At 39.4% G+C, this 21,090-nt stretch overlaps 1 protein-coding gene across 3 annotated transcripts in view; it reads left to right on the top strand.

Moving 5' to 3' along the window:
- Positions 1 to 2,299: 2,299 nt before the first annotated feature.
- The window catches only part of LOC103789412 (uncharacterized), a 53,998-nt gene continuing 35,207 nt past the window's right edge, over positions 2,300 to 21,090 (top strand). Inside the window, exons 1-4 of one of the 3 annotated variants that reach the window (XM_035281900.3) lie at positions 2,300 to 2,343; positions 2,843 to 7,309; positions 7,422 to 8,983; positions 18,452 to 18,515. In XM_035281900.3, coding sequence (XP_035137791.2) covers positions 8,952 to 8,983; positions 18,452 to 18,515 — 96 coding nt within the window. In that variant the 5' untranslated portion in view covers positions 2,300 to 2,343; positions 2,843 to 7,309; positions 7,422 to 8,951. Of the gene's footprint in view, positions 2,693 to 2,842; positions 7,310 to 7,421; positions 8,984 to 16,294; positions 18,516 to 21,090 lie in introns of those variants that run through there. The other 2 variants (XM_035281897.3, XM_035281896.3) reach the window with 2 other exon arrangements.

Here is a 21,090-nt window from a genome sequence, read left to right as displayed (position 1 = left end):
CTACCAATTGATCAGGGTTGCAATGCAAGATGAAATAACCTGCCCTCCGGGTCTGGGCTCAGCCAGTGATGTGGTTCCTCTTCTTAGGATGAGTGGCCAGATATAGAAGACAACCTTAGTAGGGAAAATATAAATATTCAACTTCTTCTGCAGCTCCCTCCTCCTTCTGCTTCTAGTAAAGCATTACAGATACAGCAGGGACACCTTTGACAGGCAAACATAGTTTCTTCTGTCTCATTCCAGGTTACCTTCTCCCTTGTGTTCCTGTGCTTTCTCTTAGCATTCCTCAAGGATTTGGATTGCTTTCTCATGGTGCATCCTCTAATCCCTAATGGAGTTCTGGGTCTGCAGGCATGGTAGGCAGAATTCTAAGATGGTCTCAACAATTCTTGCCCCACTAGTATTCACATTCTTTACTCTCATAATTAGGTTGCCTACTGTGACAAAAGTGAAGGGATTCTGGAGATGTAATTAAGGTTCCAAAGAAGTTGATTTTGATTAAATCACAAGAAAGATTATTATGGAGGGCCTGATCTAATCAGGTGAGTTGTTCAAAGGCCTGGACCTTTATAAAGAAAGAAACAGAAATTCTGCTTGTCTTGAAGGATTAAATAGTCAAGTACTAAGCTATCTGTGCAAAGGGCCAAATGGCAAGGACCTGAGAGCAGCCTCTAGCTGCTGAAAGCAGTCCCTGGCCAACAGCTAGCAAGAAAATGGGACCCTCATTCATACAGTCACAAGAAAATAAATTCTTCCAACAATCTGCAGGAGCTTGGTGGTGGACATTTATGTGGTTCGTCTCCAGATGATAATGTAAATGACCAATGTCTTGTTTTCAGCTTTGTGGGTGTCCAGCTAAAACATGTCAGACTCCTGACCCACAAAACCTGAGAGGTAATGAATTTATGGTGTTAAGCCACTGAGTTTGTAGCCTTTCATTATGTAGTAATAGAAAATAAAGGCATGATCTACTTTACCCTTTCTACTGCCTCTCAAAATCAGCAAATGGTTTCTTTTGAGCGTCTTACTGTTTTTTCCTATAGGAAAATTAGCATAAGAACAACAACTGGCTGGGCACTGTGGCTCAAGCCTGGAATCCCAGCACTTTGGGAGGGCGAGGCGGGTGGATCACGAGGTCAAGAGATCGAGACCATCCTGTTGTCAACATGGTGAAACCCCATCTCTACTAAAAATACAAAAAAAAAAAAAAAAAAAAAAAACTAGCTGGGCATGGTGGCACATGCCTGTAATCCCAGCTACTCAGGAGACTGAGGCAGGAGAATTGCCTGAACCCAGGAGGCAGAGGTTGTGGTGAGCTGAGATCGCGCCATTGCACCCCAGCATGGGTAACAAGAGTGAAACTCCGTCTCAAAAAAAAAAAAAAAAAAAAAGAAGAACAACCAGTGATAATATTGAAGGAATTAAAGAAATTTCACAAGTTCTTATGTCACAATAGTTATTTCTAGTTCATATGAAGACCTAGAGATGGAATCATCCCTCTCACTCTTCTTCAATTACCCTGGGGCAGACACTGCTTGTCCAAAGATGGAATGGGTGGAATCTCTGCCTTAGGAAATACCCAGTGGTGATGTAAGGTGCGCCTTGTCTTAGAGAAAGTCTTAACAGCACCCAAGCCCTCCTTGGTGAATTCTCTTTTCTGCAAGTGTTAAAGTGATTTACCCTGCCTTTAACTCCACTCCCTGCTATTTTTCATGTACACCTTATCTCCCTCATAAAGGGGCACTGCTTTCTTCAAGCCATTTAGTAAGAAATGAACATTATTAATCATTTACATTTTGAAAAGTTGCAGATAAGGGTCTGTTTTTTTCATGTGTCATTCATTGCTTGGGGTAGCCAAGTTTACCATATATACCTATCACAGAATTTCTTACAATGGATAAAATGGATCCTCTCTCTTTTTTTGGAAAGGTCTTTTTGAGTCATTTTTATTTGGGACTTCTGTTAACTTATGCTGTAAACTGGGGAGTGATAATATAATAATTTTACCTACTTCATAATGTTTTGTGAAGATTCAATGAGGAAATACGTGATAAGTTCCTGGCACCATAAAGCACATGCTTAATAAATCTTAGCCATTATCATGATGATTATATTCAATATCTAGCATGCTTCCAGCAGTGTGCAAGACCTTCAAGAGGGAAAGCAAAAATTATTTTGTACCAGCTGCATATGTCACAATAGAGACCTTTAGGTTCAACCTCACAATGCCCCTGTCATTCAGCAGTGGGTGGGGCTTGGAGACAGACTATGAATTGGGGCACCTGAGCTTGCAGAATCCAGACAACCAAACTCCATCAATCAAGAGAAACTTAATCCAGGGAGGTAGGGTAGGGAGTTGAGATCAGGAGGGGTAGTTTACAAAGATCTCTATTTTGCATTTTTTCTAGACTACTGGAGAAATAAGGGAACAGAGTGAATGAGTATAAAATTTCAGAATCATGAAAGTTTAATCTGAGAGTCCTAGTTGATTATGAAGACCATGAGATATTGATATTGGGCACTTAAAATATGCCAAATTGGAAAGAATTATGGGCTTTGTCAGAGTTTCTTCTCTTCCTAGGCATGTAGAAGGGCCTATGTATATCATTAGGCTGCCAGTTCTATATATATACATGTGGGTACACACATGTGCAATATACCATAGGCAGCATAGCTGATCACGGACCTTAAGGTATGTTGCTTTGTCCTTTCTATCAGTTCACAAATTATACGTAGGCAAGACCTTATAGACCTTCAATTTTCAGTTTTCTGCTGTTTGGACTGTATAATCTTTTGTGTTTTACATTTTTAGCCCTTTGAAAAAATGTCATCCTTTTCCCAGGGTTCTTCTGCTCACTGGGTCAGAAGCATCCAATTTCCTGTCATCAGTTGCTGTTCAGCCATGTTAATACTAAAAGTATAAGAATATCATAATCCCAGAGTGATATAAAGACCTTTCCAAGGAAGATGAGATACCCGGAGGCTGTGAAGGAGAAGTCTGAAGGATTTGACCACGTTAAAATGAAAAGCTTCGGTTAGCGAAACACCAGAAACAAATTCAAAAGATAAAATACTCTCTGGAGAAGCCCATTCTCTCAACACATCTGACAGTTCACAAAGAGCAACTGCAGTCCAGCTTAAAAAATGAAGAAAATGGTAGGAAAATAGGCAATGTGCACTGACACAATATATAAGAAGAAACAGGAATGCCCAATTAACCAACAAAAGCCTGCTCAATGCTAACAAGTGAAGATAAAAGCTTAGTAAAGATGAAAATTTATTGAAGATAAAAATGGATACTCTGGCCATATATAAAAGCATTGTTGGTAAGAGAGTGGGGTAATTGACATGCTCCTGGGACATAGTAGGCATTCAAACAACTTCTAATGAGTGAATACACTGGGGGTATCCACCAGGAATAGCAAAAAAGCCCACCAATGCCTGAGTTTGTGGTCCAGAGTTTGAGCAGTGGTCTAACAAGGCAGAGGCTCTCCCTGTGTCACGGGCTCCACCTCTTCAGCAAAGAAGCATGCCTTATTTTGGTAACTCATCCAAATAACAGAACTTTTTTTTTTAATAATCTTATAGCATTTATTTGGTTAAGTCTGAGGCAGAACGTTTTTCTCCTTTGTAGTATCTTTGTTTTGTTTTGTTTTAATTCTTGAAGTTTATTACCAAATTACATCTTGCTGATTTTTCAGGATATGGATAGGCCTTCCTATTCTCAATTAAGTCTTTCTTTCCTTTAATTCAAGAATCTTTTAATCGTGTCTTAATTTATTTTTCTGTCATCCCTCCCCACGCCATAAGCTTCCAGTCACCGTACATGTTGGAGCTCTCTTTACTGTGGCATAGATCTCTAATGTCATATCTTTAGTCATTATTTCGTGTCAGAGATTTCTGTTCTTCCAGGGACATCTGGCAGTGCCTAGAGACACCCTACTGGCACCTCTGGACATGCTAGTGGCTTCTAATGGGTAGAGGCTAAAGATGTTGCTAGACATCCTGCAATGCCCAGGACAGCCACTGCCACAACAAAGAATTATTCAGGCCAAAAATGTCCATAGTGCTAAGGAAGAGAAACCCTGTCCTAGGGTCAAGGCTGGATACTGATAAGACTAATTTCAAGTGATTTCAAATGATTGTGGGGAAAATACCCAGAACTTGACAGGAGCCATATGTAGATACTTCCTCCTGTAAATCATATTTCCCTAATGCTAATGCTGGAGCATTTGGAAGTATGTGTATAAATATTTGAAGCATAAAACCAGAGAGATGCCCTTATGTTTTTAGCTTCTAGTTTTAAATAATAGATACTACAATAAACCTTGATTATCTGACGTGCTCTGGGTTTGCGCTTTTTGTGTGGGTTACATTTTCTAGTTAGTGAACATTTAACCACGAAATATATTTGTTTCAACCTTTGTTTTTCAAAAAGATAGAATTTTCTAACTGAGGTGCTTGTAATGTCCCTGGATCATGAAGTAAGTTGAAAACCCTTAAATCCTGTATAAATGAAGGAGGGGAGAGTATTATGGTTATAAACACAGTTTTTTCTAGGTATCAGATTGAGCTAAAATGCTAACTGACACAATGTTAGAATTTCTGAAAGTGATTTTAGAAATAAAAGTCAACATCTAACAGTTAATAAACATCTGTCTAAAATTTTAATAAGCCTTTCAGTCACATGTTCAACACTCTTACCCTGATTAAGAAACTCTATAAGACTAATGAACTGATCTGTATTCACTTTATCTCCTTTTTTTCATAAATGCACATATTTGAGTAGTTACTGTTCTAATTGTTTGCAAATTCATTTGCATGATTTCCTTCAATATTTCATAGAACCTACAAAATTAATTACTTGATCTCATAAGAATAAGCACCCTGTCTCCTCCCTTTCTGTATTAAGGCTAATTTAAGGGGAGGAATGTAATTTAATAGAATATCATTGTTTACTCACATTACATAATGAGATCTCAGTAGGAAAGGATGCTGAATGCTACCTTTGAGAGTCAATTAGTACCTTGGGGCAAAAATATGATAGTTTAACCATGTAGTCATTAAGACTTCCCAGATAATAGCTTTCAAATGGTCAAAGCCGTAGTTTCTAGAGCTCCTCTCAACTCTTCTAAAATGCTAAAAAGCAGGTTCAGAGGAGGTTGAGCAAAGATTACAAGAGCCAGAAGTCTCCATCATCATCACTGCACTGGTTTGTCTGGGTGGCATAATTTGCAAATCTCACTGATAACCTACGCTTGATATAATGATGTGATAAGTTAAAACAGAACAAGAAAAATTATTCTCTCATCTATGTTTCTTTTTCAGAGCCATTTCTTGATATTCCCTCAATATTCTCTTCATAAAGAGTTGAAATAAAACAGTAGGACGAACCCTGAAAACTGACACAGAGTTTGTTTGATGCAAGCTTTGATTAACATTTTATATTTTTGGTTTCATTCTTTTTCTTAGTTGTTCTTTACATTAACCAGAGCAATCTTAAGTATAATATGCACATTCATTCAGAGATTTTTTTTTTAAGTTTAACAATGACTGTCTTTTCTTATAAGCACTGTTAGTTTTAGAGGTTACTCAATCCACTGTGTCTTTGGGTGTTGCACCACTATTTATTCAAAGTTACCCTTTTGCTTACACATACCCATGTATTAAAGAGAATTAAGTTGATTCACAAAGATGCCATAACAACCACAAAACTATATTATGTTCATTTTTTTAATACTGCCTGAAATCTTGAAGGCAATCAAAATAGCAGGTAATGCAAAGAATCTGTTGAGCATTACTGGACACTTTTGCAGTTGAAGACACTGTAGTCACCAAGTAACTTGTTCAGTGTCTGCTGTGTCCTCGGCACTGAGTTGGATACTGCAAAAACATTACCTGATGAGTTTTATCTCAGAAACATTTGCCCTATTCAGAGCTCAGCTCTTAAGGAAATTTCTCCAACTAAAAATAGTCAAAGGACATGAGTTGAATCGTTGATCAAATCTTTGATCATCCCAAATAATGAAACTGCTCCTCTGGCTCTGACTGGAGACTCATTTACTCATACTTTGCCCATGTGTTTCACAATCATGATTTTCTGATTTCCCAGTTAATGATGCTTTAGGAGCAGTGAGTTGGAAGGTGATAGAAGATTCTAATTAGTGGCTGGCACAGAGGCTCACACCTGTACTACCAAAACTTTGGAAGGCTTGAAAAGGTGGATCACTTGAGCTTAGGAGTTTTAGGCCTGCCTGGACAACATGGTGAAACTCCTCTCCACTAAAAATACAAAATTAGCTGGGCATGGTGGCATGTGCCTATAATCCCAGCTACTCAGGAGGCTGAGGCAGGAGAATCACTTGAATACAGGAGGTGGAGGTTGCAGTGAACCGAGATCACACCAGAGGGAAGGAAAAAAAAAAGAAGGAAGATTCCCATTGGAGGCACAGTAATGGCTGAGAGCCTCTGGAATACGAGGAGAAATTTGAAAAACAAATAAAATACAATACACATCAGACTATGAGGGCATTAAGTACAAGGATACCCAGTAAAAGGGATGGTATAATAATAAATGGCAAAAACGTGTTTAACATACCATGTTTAAAAAGACAGAGACATATGAGATATACCATAAATGGGCTTCTTGCCAAAGTATTTACACTCTTAAAAATGCTTGGACCTAAGAAAGAAAACCATCAGTTATCTGGAAGACTCAGCCACTCTGGTGAATTGATTTTTCTGTATAGCAGAGGTTTTAGCATTGTTGATGAAGCACAGCTAAGAGTAAACTGCAGGATGTCATTAAATGCTGCGTTGTCTGCCACCCCTTTCCATAGTTTCTAAGAAAAAGTAAGTGATTGAAAGCTCTAATGGTGAAAGAAAATTTAGGAGTCTGTGCTAAGTCTTGAAGCTAAACTAGAATTTGAATAGGTAGTGGGTTTTCACACTGATTAAATATGAAGCAATTTTTTGACTCTTTATTCTCATCTTATCTCTGGATAGTAATCCAAGGAAATGGACCACTTGGGAGTAAAGATTCTGAAAGCATCTGACACAAAATCTTTCATCTTCACTATTTTTCTCAACCTCCTTCCATCTCTCTTCCTCAATCCATCCTGAGTCAGGTTATACTGCTCCAGCGTGACGTGAAGAGCGGAGTAAGGCAGTAGAATCCACGTTCTAGGTTTAAATTCTGAAGCTTACCAACTGGTACCTTTGAACAAGCTGTTGAGCCTGCGTTCCTGCAGATGACACTGGCACTCACAAATGATGATCCCACTGATCACGAATCATCAGGACAATGCAGGTGATGAGTATTTTCCAAACCATAAAATCCTTTAAGAAATATTTTAAATGTTAGTTTTCCATTGAGTGATGAGATTCTTCAGGATTCTTCTTTTCTTTCTCCCCATACCTAGGACCTCAGGAGCCTGATTCTGGGCACAAACTGCCCTTTGGGACTTCCAATTACTTAGCAGCAATACCAATTCTGTGATTATTATTGTATTTAGTTTAAATTTCAGCAAGAAGAACAAGCAGGTGAAAAACCTCCTTTTCTTTCCAGCGTTTGCTACAGGAAAGTATAAAAAACGGCTATTTGGTTGATCAAGTGAAATGTACTAGGAAATTATAAATGCATAAATGGCAAGAATGAGAGAGGGAATAGTTACGACTCCAAGTCAGTCTGTCTGGAGTTTTGGGGAGATAGAGTGATTGATGAATGTCTGTTCAAGCCATCATGATCTGTTAGATTCAAGTCCACAAGCTGGAAATTCTTATTAATCAAATGAGTGGGGGCAGAGTGGCCACTCATACAAGATGAGCTTATTCTCATCCAAACCAGCCTGGCTACCACTCCATTTACTAGGAGCAAGGCCTGCTGTGTCTCACTCAGTCCTGTACTCTGCTTGGGTTTTCCTCCTGATGAGAAAGAACTCATTGTTCCAATTGATTTGAGAGTGAATTCTACTTTGTGTCCCTGGGGAAACCTGCAAATGCCCAGAGCTCATCTTGTCCTCTCTCATCACCATCCAGCCTCATCTCCTTGAACCCCTCCTCCCATTGGAGCCAGAATGATCGATTTAAAATGCAAATCTAACTACTACTCCTGTTATTTTCCAAGTCTTCCAGAATAAATTCCAAATTTCTTAGCATGGACTACAAAACCCTCTGTGACCTGGTTCCCTGCCCTGCCCATGTCTGACTAGAAATTGATGATCTAACAATCCCAGAGTACTTACCATCCATGAGGCCCTTCTCTTACCAAGACATTGTTTACACCTCCATGCCTTTGTGCTGTTCTCTTTATTAGAACTTCCTTCTATAATCTGTTTTCCTTGCTATTCTTTCTCATTCTTCAAGATTTAACTTATATTTGTTTTTCCAACAAACCTTTTTTGTAACTCCAGAGTGGGAGCTGTGGGAGGTTGTGCTTTGTCTTTGCACATAGCTCTCTGCTTATAATGGTACATTGAAATGATCTGATTATGTGTTCTTTTTCCCATTAGAAATATGTGCTTTACAAAGACAAAGACTGAATTTTGTCTATCTTCAAGCACTTCGCAGTAAACTTGTCAGTCTACTCAGTAAGTGTGTGTCAAACTGAATCATTGTGTTTCTAGAAACTTCTGACCATGTGGTCCATTCATTGATTCATGAGTGGAGGTCTACTTTGATTACCAGGCAAAGGGGAGAACTGGAGTACTTACCAAGCAAATAGAGATTCGCTGGTGGCTGTCTACATATTCAACTGAATAAAAGTCCCTATATTTCTAAAGTCATTTTAACATCTCCCACTTTGCCTGCATCATAATAGGCATTATGAGCATCCACTAATGACCAGGCAGATCACCTGCCCTCAAAATGTATGTTTTCTAGATAAACAAAGCTAACTCTAGGTGCTGCACGAAAAGTCACAGCCTTGCTGTTTCAGTGAAGATACATACCAAATGCTCTTGAAGGAATCAGTAAAGACTATAGGGTAAGAGACACTGCAAATGCCATTGGAAAATGGCTAAGATTTTGAAAAATAGCGATAGGGAAGAGGTAAGCCGAAAATGGGAGATGATGCCTTCTAGCCAGAGGACTCTCACAGGCAAAGAGATAGAAAAGCCCTGAGCACAGTTAGGTAACATGAGCACTCCTGATAATTCAGTCTGACCCTAATGTAACTCATCTTCCATTCATTATCCCCACCTCCAGGCTCCAGCCACCTTAATTCCTTTCTCTGGCCTAGTGGTTCACAAAAGAATGAACAACAGAATTATCGCTGGGCCACAGATTGCTGGGCCCCATTTCTAGATTACAGATTCAGTAGTTCGAGTGATGCTATGATCTGGGGCCAGGTTTGAGAACCACTGCAGACTTCCCTTTTGACACCATCATGCTGAAGACCTGAAGGCATCATCCCCACTCTCACCTCAGACACTGTAGGAGATGAATTTCAGAACTCCCCCAGAGCCTTGGGCACTTTGCATCTGAAGGAACAACTGTCTCAGAAAAATCACAGCCAATCGTCCATTGGCAAAGCGGCCACCACCATTTCAGTTGCGGAGCAAGGCAGTGTTTTCCCGTCATCCTGGCAAACGAAAGACTAACTTAGACCATCTGGTTCTGTAACACCCTCCTACACCACTGCTTAAAAGCAGCTGAACATATTTTCTCTTACATTTTGTCAATAAAATATTGCTCCCCCAGGCTGTCGGCTTGCCACATTTGCAGCCCTTAAGCAAAGTGGGAGCAGTTAGTGGTGGCACCAAGAGGACAGCCATGGGGTAGAGCCCCTCAGCCTTTTGCTGTTGACGCTCCACAACCCTCTTAGGGGCAGAACCTTAAACTGATTCCTCAAAATAGTTTTTAAAATCACCACCAAATATATATGAAGACTTTTGCTGGCTCCTCTGCCCTTTCTGTCCTGTTAATTTTGCTTGGCTTTAAGAGAGTGAAGAATGAACGCCTAGCATTTCCAATGGCCAGGTAGAGTGTGTACACATTTATTAAGATTAATTAAAAAGTAACAAATTGTAAAGTAATAACATTAACAACCAGTAGAAAAAGTGTAGACATTTTGACAGTCTTTTTGAATTTCATTAAAAGATGGTAGTGACAAAACCCCCAGAGACTATTTCTACTTTACTAAAGAAATAGGTCACAGATTCAATTACAGTCACTGAAGCATGGACTCAATCTATCATGGCAAATTAAGTACATTTTAGCAACCTACTTTCCTTTAAAAATTTTATAGACACTTTCAGTGGAAGAAGAAAGACTATAGAAAAAAAAAGAAATTGCAAAACCAAGTCCCACCCTACTCCCCCCTAGGCTTTGAGTAAGCATTTGGCTTATTTGCTTTGGGTATAAGACAGAAAATCATTAAGAAATACTCAGCATGCTCACAATTATTACTCTTCACTCTTTCATGGTTTAATGATGCAGATTTGGAATTGGGAGTGGGAAATGGCTCCAAATTAGAATCGCTAAGTCTTCAAAGTGGGGCTTTGTTCTCCAGGCGGGGACCCACCCCCCTGCTTTTAAAACAAGACTATTTGTACTCTACAGCTTTTATGATTTTTTTTTTTCCTTTCAGTCTCGGCAGACCCATTGAGCTCATTTCTGGAAAGATAAATAAATAAATAAGACTTGTATGGCCTGTGACATTTGGTTTAGCCAAGTGCTAATATGGGGACGAGGAAACACCATTTTGCCCATAGCAAAACTAGTTTCACGTTGACAACTGACGTCTATGAAGGGCCTCTTGCCCAGTAGCAAGCAGGGAACATCTTTGGGCCACCAGCCTCACTCAGTAACTGCAGAGCATGAAGGACTGAGATCCTTATGTGTGCCCTTTGACAAGTAAGAACCTGGGGACAGCTGCGGCCTTCAAAACCCAGGCTTGGAGCTCAAGTGTAGGTATTTCTCCTAAACAGCAGGGCCACCAAAGCTCCTACTCAGATCAGTGCTTAATCCACTGCAGCCCTGCCTTTTCTCTTACAACTCTGATGGGTCTTTTCCCAATGCCTCTGTGTAATGGGCACAAAGAAGTAAGCAACTGCGTATGCTCCCCAGAGAAGTATGATGGTGCTACATGCATCTCTAAATTGTCTTGCTATTGCCCAATTAAAGCAGAACCTCTCATTTGGCAGGCTGAAGGCTAAATTTACTGATAGAATGTCAGTATAACTGACGGGTAGAACTAAAATTTTTTTATTATTATGATACTTTAAGTTCTGGGGTACATGTGCAGAACATGCAGGTTTGTTACACAGGTATAAATGTGCCTTGGTCACTTGCTGCATCCATCTCCCTGTCATCTACCTTAGGTATTTCTCCTAATGTTATTCCTCCCCAATACCCCTACCCCCTGCTATTCCTCCCCTAGCCTCCCACTCCCTGACATGCCCCAGTGTGTGATGTTTCTCTCCCTGTGTTCATGTATTCTCATTGTTCAACACCCACTTATGAGTGAGAACATGCAGTGTTTGATTTTCTGTTCTTGTGTCAGTTTGCTGCAAATGGTAGTTTCCAGCTTCATCGATGTCCCTGCAAAGGATATGAACTCACCCTTTTTTATGGCTGCATAGTATTCCATGGTGTATATGTGCCACATTTTCAGTTTATTGTGGCACTGTTTATAATAGCAATAACTTGGAACCAACCAATATGGCCATCAAAGATAGACTGGATCGATTTTTAATTTTCATTGCAAAATTGCAACTCCCTTAGAGATTAGGTTTCACAGCAACTAGTACTCCTCAAAATATTATAGATCCAGAGATAGTCACAGCCTACTTGCTTGGTAGTATCTCTCTATACAGATAGATAGATACATAGACAGATTGATTGATTGATTTTAGAGATAGAGAGAGATAGAGATAGAGATAGAGATAGAGACAGAGATAGAACTGAGTCAGGAGCTACCAGGTCTTCTTACAGTACCAGCTCTTTGCAACTACAGAGTTGGTATGTCCACCTGTGTGCTATGGAACTCCCATCTGTGAAACTATTCCTGAAAAGGGAGAACAATGAATTTGAGGAAGACTCATGAGACCAGAAAGGCTAAAGACTGGCAGCAAGCTGAAGCTGTAGGTTCTCCATATAAAGATGGTGAACTCACATGGGCACTCATGTGCAGTAGCTATACTTGTCTTGAATAGACGAGGGGACAAAAAAAAGATGTGTATTTAAGTGGTTTCCTAGCTTCCCACTTAGTTTAAGATGGTGTGCTACGTACATTTCCTCTATTTATCCTTCAGTTAACTTGATATAGTAGCAAAGTCTATTGGATCCTCTGAGTCTGAACCTGTACTAGCTGTTGTCCTTCCTTGCGCCCCTCCAAAAAAAACCCTAAATATACCTAAATATATTTATAAATATATAATATATTCAGTAATGCTTAGCATATAATAATTTTATATGCTAAGTATTATTTTATAGTGTATTTGCATTCTGTCCACTGAGATGGTCACACTGTGAAGGGCTCCTGGGAACTGAGACCAGAGAGGAGTTGCTTCCATCTAAAGTTCAGTAGCCAAGTGTAGGAAATGCCTTCAGGATTTAAAGCAAGTTTCTGTCCTCAAGCGTTCTGGTTTAGCTCTTCCAGAGTGGGCCAAGTTTCGGTAGCTGTTTTTTAAGCTTTGTCTGGTGATTCTAATGCATAGCATGGTGTGGTATCAGGGATTTCAATTTTCTTCCTCTTTCTGTATTTGCGGAATTTGTATAATTTGAAGTCACTTTCAGTTTGACTCCCCCATGCTGCTCTCTCCTGCTCTTTGGGGAACAGTCAACTTCCGAGACCAACCTTGTTTCTGGAGAAGCATTCTTCCCACATGGGAAGGATGGGGCTGAGCCTGGCTAGTCTCTGCTCAGGGCCTTTGACTATGCCTGAACACACGTTTGCTAAAACTGACAAAGCAAGACAGGAGGTGGGGCCGGCCAGAAGGACAAGTGCTTTGCTTTGCAGCCTTCGAAATGATTTTAAACTCCTGAGTTCAATGCTGATTAAGATGGATATTTGAGATCATTGCTGGGCAGTATGAAGCCAGGGGAGAAAACCTCTGTAAATACATAAGAGACAATTCAAGACTCTGGATAAAATTCACCTCCTTTTGTTTGAGTTTTTTGTTTGTTTGTTTTTTGTTTTGAGGTGGAGTCTTGCTTTATTGCCCAGGCTGGAGTGCAGTGGCGTGATCTTGGCTCACTACAACTTCTGCCTCCCAGGTTCAAGTGATTCTACTGTCTCAGCTTCCCAAGTAGCTGGGCGAACAGGCGGGTGCCACCACGCCTGGCTAATTTTTTGTATTTTTAGTAGAGATGGTGTTTCACCGTGTTAGCCAAGATTGTCTTGATGTCCTGACCTCGTGATCCACCCGCCTCAGCCTCCCAAAGTGCTGGGATTACAGGCGTGAGCCATGGTACCTGGCTTGTTTGAATTTTAAAAGGTAGAATCAGATGGTGCACTAGGCTTGGTGTCCTTGGGAGATGGTCTAGCTTAATGGTTAGGATTACAGAAACATAAGCTAATTTGCCTGTGTTGAATACTCACCCTGCCACTTGCTAAGTCATTTGGGGCAGGATACTTAATTCTCATGTGCCTCACCCTCCTCATCAGCAAGATGGGGACAATAATCAATTCTGAGGATTAAATGACTTAATGCATGTAAATTGCTTAGTCCAGTGCTTGACATAGATGATGCACTAAAGAAATGCAGCCACTGTTCTATGTATTATCAGCGGCATTATCTAGGAGAACTAATTGCTGGATAACTCACGCTGTGTCTTCAGTTACATTTTCTTTTCCTAGCTTAAATCATGGAATAAAAGATATATTTTCAGAAAAAAGATATGACATCCACCCCTGGTGGATCATTGGTGAGGCAATATAGGAAAGTGGGTTTGGAACTGGAAGCCTTGTACCTTTGAGCTACCTGTGGGTGGCTTTGGGTTAAGTCCTTGGCATTGTTTCAATCCAGGTTTCATTAAGTTTAAACGTAGAAATTTTTTATTTTCATTGGGTCGTAATATTTTCACTAGGCCTTATGAAAAATTCTTCATACTGATGTCACACTTTACAGAGAACTTATAAATCATTGCATTCAAGCCTCATGGTAACAGGTTGAAAAAGATACTACTGTCCCCAATTTACAAATGAAGAAATGGAAGGCGAGACTTTTCCCAAGGCCACCAACCTAACCAGTAAGGCAAGTACTTAAGGCTACCATGCTCAGCAATGTTTCTAATAGACTGTAAGTGCATCGTTTTAGATAAATGGCATATGGAAACATGCCTAGGAAATTATAGCGTGCAATGTAAGTGGCATGTTTTGCCATTATTTGGGGACTTTCCCTTTGATATCATGTAAAGAGAAAGGTAGTACAGAAATAGCAAGCCTTAGGTTTTACAGCCAGTTACTCCTCATTCATTAGCAGTGAAGCTGGAGCCCAGTGACTGAATTCCTATACCCGGTGCTGACTTAGCATAGACATCACACTATTGATACCTTTTATCATTTACCCCTCTTTTCTTTGCTGATTTTCACTTCAGAGTGAAACACTGCTGACCTATGAAACAGTGATCCTTGTCCACGTGGAAATTAATTAGCTGAAAATTGTCTGGAAGATAGAATAGTGACTAAGAGTTTGGAAAGTAGAAGGAAGTTCCCTAGGAAGTAGACTAACCAGAGATTCTTTGGTTGAGTTATTTCCTTCCATCTGAGTCTCATTCTGTCTTCCTCTGCTGCTGCTCCCTGAGAAGCTCGAATATCTCTTGATGAACTTGGCATAATAACCATGCACAGCTGGACAGCAATATGGCTTGAGAAGGAGTGTACTCACAGCCCATGATGTTAGATGAGCTTCAATTTGTTCAAACTACTTGCTGTGTCAGTCTGACTCCAGGCGTCAGTGTGAAAAATGAGAAATTTAGTTACCTATATAGATAGTAATAACAACAGTCATACCCTGAAATTTTATAATATTTTTGAAGTTACTACGCACACACGTTTCAGGCAACTGTTACCACAGTTTGGTGAAATAGGTAGGTTTATTCTTCTTATTACAGAGTAAACAGATCTCAGACTTGGGGGATTTTTTGACTGGTCCTGTTTTATAGGGGCAAACTCATGTCTTTACTTACCCTACCTTTTTTTGTGGACAGCAATCTTTTGCCTATCCAGGACAACCACTACCAGGACAAACTATTCTTTTCTTTTGTAAAAATGGACCCTCTCTTTTCAGGGGAGCACCTACATTTCCAACTACAAATATTTGTTTACTGCTACAGTGTATTTATCAGACCTTACACCCTGGACACGATTAATTAGTAAAGGGTTGGACATCCAACCCCAATCTTTCTAGAATTTTTCAAATTGTAAGTAGGAGATAGACGTTTACAGCCGTGGAAGCTTAGACAGCTGTGTTTTTCACTATGTTGAGAAAGCTGGTTTGTATGGGAAGAATGAAGCCAGCAAACAGAAAAGCGGAGTTGGGAAAGAGAGAATCTTGGTGGCATTGAAGCCCCTGGTCCCAACTGTTCCTAAGACTATGTCCATTGAAAAAATAATCCTTCTCTTCTTTTTCCTAGACTTGGGTTTATGTCACTTTTAATCAAAAGAGTTCTAATCAATGGATTCTCATATTCCCAAATGAATTAAGTGACTCTAATCTTAAAAACCATTTTAATTCATGTCAAAAAAACCGACTCAGGTATGCATGTTTGTCCTAGCTCAGTAGTTGCTTATTTAACTCTTCCACACAGTTGTGAACATCACTAAATGTGATATGGAAAATTGAACAAGGTTGCTAATTAATTAAGCAGATCAAACATAGAGTCTCGCTATAGAGACTGGCTCATATATGGACAAGTGTTCACTCTGCCCCCTACCAAATCTGCATCATTTAAAATCACAAGGATCATTAGCTTTAACTTCACATAAGCAAGATAGTTAATACATTCCTGAACAGATTTTAGTGAGATCTTATTTCTCTGCTTCTCTGATCAAGAATATACATCCTGAAGGGCACAGGAGAATCTTTGATTGGTTTACAACCCAGAATATGGAGACAGATTGCTTGACTGAAAATCTCAGTCTGATATTTCCTCTCTGCAAAACTTTGGCCAAGTTTCTTTGTGCCTCATTTATCCCACTTGTAAAATGAGAAATAATAGAGCTACTTCTTATTGTTATACATAGGCCAAATGAGTCAATATCTGTAAAATATCTAGAATATTGTTTAAGACTTAACACATGCTACAGAAATATAAGCTATTAACATTATTCTATGAATTTTTATTTTGTAATTATTATAAATATATCAGTTCAAGTTATGCTTTCAAATTTCAAGAGGAAAAGCATGATGTCTAAATGGACAATCATTTTAGCATTTCTCATAAGTTAAAAGATATTAAAAAGCAGAGTTAATGGATGACTTTAAGTGGTTCTGGGTTAAAAAAAAACACTCATGACACTACAGAGTAACAAAGGAATGTTAGAGGAAGAGAGATGTTGATGAGGAATTCCTGAAATTTCCATGTTTAAGAAAATGATATTTCTAAAGGCTAGGAATTAAGTGTGTAACTATAAATTTCTAGATGATTTCATTTTAGCTTGAGCTGTGCTGAAAGCAAAGGCTAGCAACTTGGAGATGGAAGCTAACATGTGTTTGCACCTCAAGCACCAGAAAAAATGCCTGAAGAACAGCAGTTCTATTTTATGTTATGTATGAAAAAGATTTCTTTTTGGCATTTAGGTTGTTGTTATAGAATACGAGTGCCAGAGGTCATTAATGGAGATGACGTGGTAAGACTGGCATCTTAACTCTCAGGCAACTCACTCAATTAACTTTTTCAGTTCTAGAAAAAAAAAGGGGAATTTTAAAATATTGTTTCTTCTTGTGCACTCACTATCCTTAAGGCAGAGCTACCCGATGGTATCTGCTGGAACTTTACAAATGGCATCACAGTGAAAATTAGAAGGGTTTGTAAGAGTTTTTTTCTCTCAAATTCAGCTCCATTAAGTGATGACAGGCATTGTATTTCAGAACCTTTAGCTCTTTAACAAAGTGTGGCAACATTTTCAACTTTTATTAGAGAGTTTTTAATAGTTTCTTGTGCAAATGAGGCCAGTTAACTAATCCTGAACACAGGCATATGGATCCGTGTATACTATTTAGGTTGTGTAAAAACTTTAGGGAGTACTATGTGGAGTGTGTTAGGCGAACATCTGAGAGATTTGATATTGATGAAGTGGGAAAATTGGGGATTGGTGCGAATGAGGTATATATAATTGACATCCACTCATTTAGTTATGATGTAGAACCTGATTTTTGGAAGATGTGTCTTTTTTTTTTCCTCTACATCATCTTAAAAACGATATATAAAATTCCCAGCAACATAATTCTTACATTTGTAAGCATTTACATTAACAAAGCCTTTTATGGACATTCTTGTCTTTACTTGTCACAAAACCCTGTGAGATAGGGAGGTCCTACCACTCCAAACTTTTGTAGTAGTAATGAAGAAAAAGGGGCTTGAAAAAATTAGTGTTTGAGGAGACAGAATGCTCTTGGAGGTTTTATTGGATAGTACTTCTTGAAGACGTCTATGTAAAGGATCTAGCAAGTGTTCAACCTAAGTGGATGCTTTTGTTCTTGTGTTTTTTTCCCACCTCTTAACATTTCCCTGCTCTAAATGTCTGAATTCTCCAGGGTTACTGAGTAATCCTCTGCTTTTTAGGCACCAGGTGTCACTCATGTAATACCTATGAATTTAGTTTTTAAGTTTTCTAAATCTAATGCCTAAGGCCTTTCTCAGAACATTTTACAATGGTTAATTGCTTTTAAAAAATAATTGTATATCAGCCAGGATAGACCTAGGACTCTCATACATTTTTATATATTAAAAGAGAGAACGTTTTATAATTTGGTAAACTCCAAAAAATGTAGGTATATTTATGATTTCCCATTTTCTCCTCCCTCTTAGCAAGGAGGGTTTGAGTACAATTGGCTTCAGTGTAGGGATTCTGATTTGGTTAAGACAATAAGCCATGCCTATCTTCCCAGCTGAGATTGGTTTAAGGATAGACCCTTAACTATGAGAGGGTGAGTCACAGGTGAGGGAACTTCAGGAAGAGGCACTCTTTTCTCCAGAATAATGTGGTTCAGTGGGACCCTATGAGACTGAACCTGCTTAGATTATTTTGTTACCACAAGGAAATTGCCTGGTTGAACTAAAACTATCAGGTGAAATTAGCTGTTCTCAAGGACTCGATCCATGATGACATCTTTTAGCAACCAGGACTTCTGGATTTTTCTACTGTGGGAGCCAATCCATTCCTTTTATTGTTTAAGCCAGTTTGGCTGGGTTTCCTACCTTATACCATGTGTATTTGGCCCTCATAAAGGCACATGCTAACTCCCTTCTCTAATTTCTCTCTTTTCCCCATCTCTGCCATGAGCTGTGAGAAAGGGAACCCGAGGCCACGTTCATGCCTATCTCCAGGTTTTACCTGCTGTTCCTATGTAAGTAAATAAATATGCCATATTGACACTTGAATAAGTAAATATCCCATGTTGTATATTTGTGAAAGAGTGATGATAAAAGTATTATTTAGACTACAGTTTGTTGGGAAAATCAAATGAGATAATGATCATAAAAATGCCACACCAATATTAATTGTATTTCTAACCAGTGCTAATTTAATCTAGAAATTGTTGTCAGGCCCGTTTCCCCTAATTTCTTTCCAGAGATAAATTTATAATAATCTGGTAATAGATCTATAACCAGGAAGAAGCAAGAAGGGTTATGTGCAAATAGGTCATAGGTAGAATAAAAAAACTATAATGTCATAATTATTTTATGTAGGGCCTAATTTAATGCATTGTGGAATATTCCACTAAATAAAATCATCTTGCAGACTGTAAGCAGCAGACTAAGATATAAGAACTAGAATTTGTACACTGTGATTGATTATATTACAAGAATTTAGTTCAAAGTAGGCATCATTATATCTCATCTAGAATTTCCTTCCAATGTGAGGAGATGTTTCTGCATGGTAAATTTGCTCAATTTTGCAGCAGCTGTTTCTGAGCCAGAGACCCTTGCAACTCCCTGGGGCTGGAATGTTGGTGGTTCTGGAAGCTGGGCAGCACCCCTTTGACTCCAGTATAGAGTGAGCATGTGTCCTCGGCTTTCCCCGTTGGTCTAACTGTTGTCTACCCCAGGCCTACTGTTTTCAGGAAATGCTATACAGTCTTGCATAAACAAGTTCAAAACCAGCTCCATTTTTCTGGTCTGACTGAATCGGGCTGTTTAACACGGAAAAGACATTTGCGAGTACTCCTTTGTAGTTAAATTCATTCCACTTGCCCCATCTTGTGGAAGAAAGGAAAACAGCCAGATTCTTTCCCGCTTTGGGTATTTGCCCTAGAAGAGAAAATTCAACCCATTTATCTCTCTCTTTGTCTATAATCTCTTCTCTTTCACACGATATATTCCAAATACATTATTCTGAAGAAAGGCCAGTATTTCTCACATATTTACAACCTGATCTCCTTTCTTTACTGATAGGAGACCAGGATGTGGTGGTTGCCTTCAGAAGCGCTAGACAGAAATTCATTGCTGCAAGAGAGAACGCAAGCTCTGCAACCAGAATGTAGACCCAAGTCAGAATCCATTTGTGCAGGTTAATCTCTTAACCTGCTGAGTTATTCTCAGAATCCTGGAACAATACTGATCACTATATTTCCAGGTCTTTGAGATATTCTCCTCTTCTTAAGCCAGCCTACCTTGTATTTACTCACTGGTACATGGAGGTCTATTCAGAGGAAGAGTAGATGAAATCAATTCATGTATCTGATCATTCACCAAATTGCTTAATTTTCCATTCAGTCACCGTTTTAACTTTTTTTTAAACTTAACATTTATTTGATCTTCTGTATGCCATGTACCATGCTAGGTACTAGGGAGACAGTAATGGGCAAAACAGCCACATTATCTACCTTTGTGGAATTGGCACTTTTATTGGAGTTGGGTACACAGATATTAATTAAACAATCAGACACAAATATAATTGAAAATTGTGACAAGTCTTGGGAGGGACATCAAAGGGTACTGGGAGACCATAAAAGAAAGACCTGATGTGTGCAGCCTAACGTTTCAGGAAAAAGGGACATTTAAGCTGAGATCGGAAGGAGCAGACACTAAAGAAGAGACAAGGGCTTGTGGCAAGGGCATTACAGGCAGAGCCTGTGAGCTGGGAAGAATTCGGTGGCTGCAGTGGAGAGAAAGGAGAAGGAGTGGCTCCCAAGAAAGCTATAGAAGCAGTCAGGAACCAGATTATGCTGGGCTTTGAAGACATGTTAGGAGTTTGGCTGTCTGATCACGTGGCTTGCAAATGAAAGCACTGTTCTTTCATCACACAAGGCCAATTTACTCTGATCTTCCTTTGCTCTGGCTCACAGCAGTTGTGACAAAGGAGCCAAATTGGTGCTTTCTGGGTGTCGCTATCAGCTTCTGGGCCAGCAAAACATGATAGGTTGCACCATTTATCCTGTGCCCACCCATTCCAACCTTTGAATCACAACTGCATCTTTATAAGTTGCTGTGTAATTTCTCAAATTACAGTTTCTTTGTGGAGGACCTCTAAAGTTTACCTAGCACCTAGGGGTGTTTGTGGGTACAAATGACTGTTGATCCTGTCTCTAAGCAACAAGGAACAGCTTGCCTCTGCAAGCAGCCAGCCCGAAAGCTGCACAACACTGACATCTGCTGTTTGTATGCAGTTTGAGATTGTACCAGGTCAGAAAGAGGCTCCTGAGAGTAGTCCATGTTATAAAATACAGCAAAACTAAATGTTTGAAAATGGGCAAACACACCACACACACACACACGCACACACGCACGCATGCACACACATGCACAGCTCCTCTACAGTCTTTGGTCTTGAACTTCTGGTTTTTCAATAATATACAAGAATAGAAGGCTAATTTCAACATGATGTTTTCTTACTGTCAATATTTGTCAATTGGACAAGGTGTTCACATGATGGAAGATGAAGTTTCTGCCTAGCTTTGGAGGAAAAACAATTGACAAAAA

This window comes from Callithrix jacchus, chromosome 20, assembly GCF_049354715.1.
Source record: "Callithrix jacchus isolate 240 chromosome 20, calJac240_pri, whole genome shotgun sequence".
NCBI lineage: Eukaryota > Metazoa > Chordata > Mammalia > Primates > Cebidae > Callithrix > Callithrix jacchus.
The sequence above is the reverse complement of the archived record's forward strand: the minus strand, read 5'-3'. Positions and strand labels throughout refer to the sequence as shown.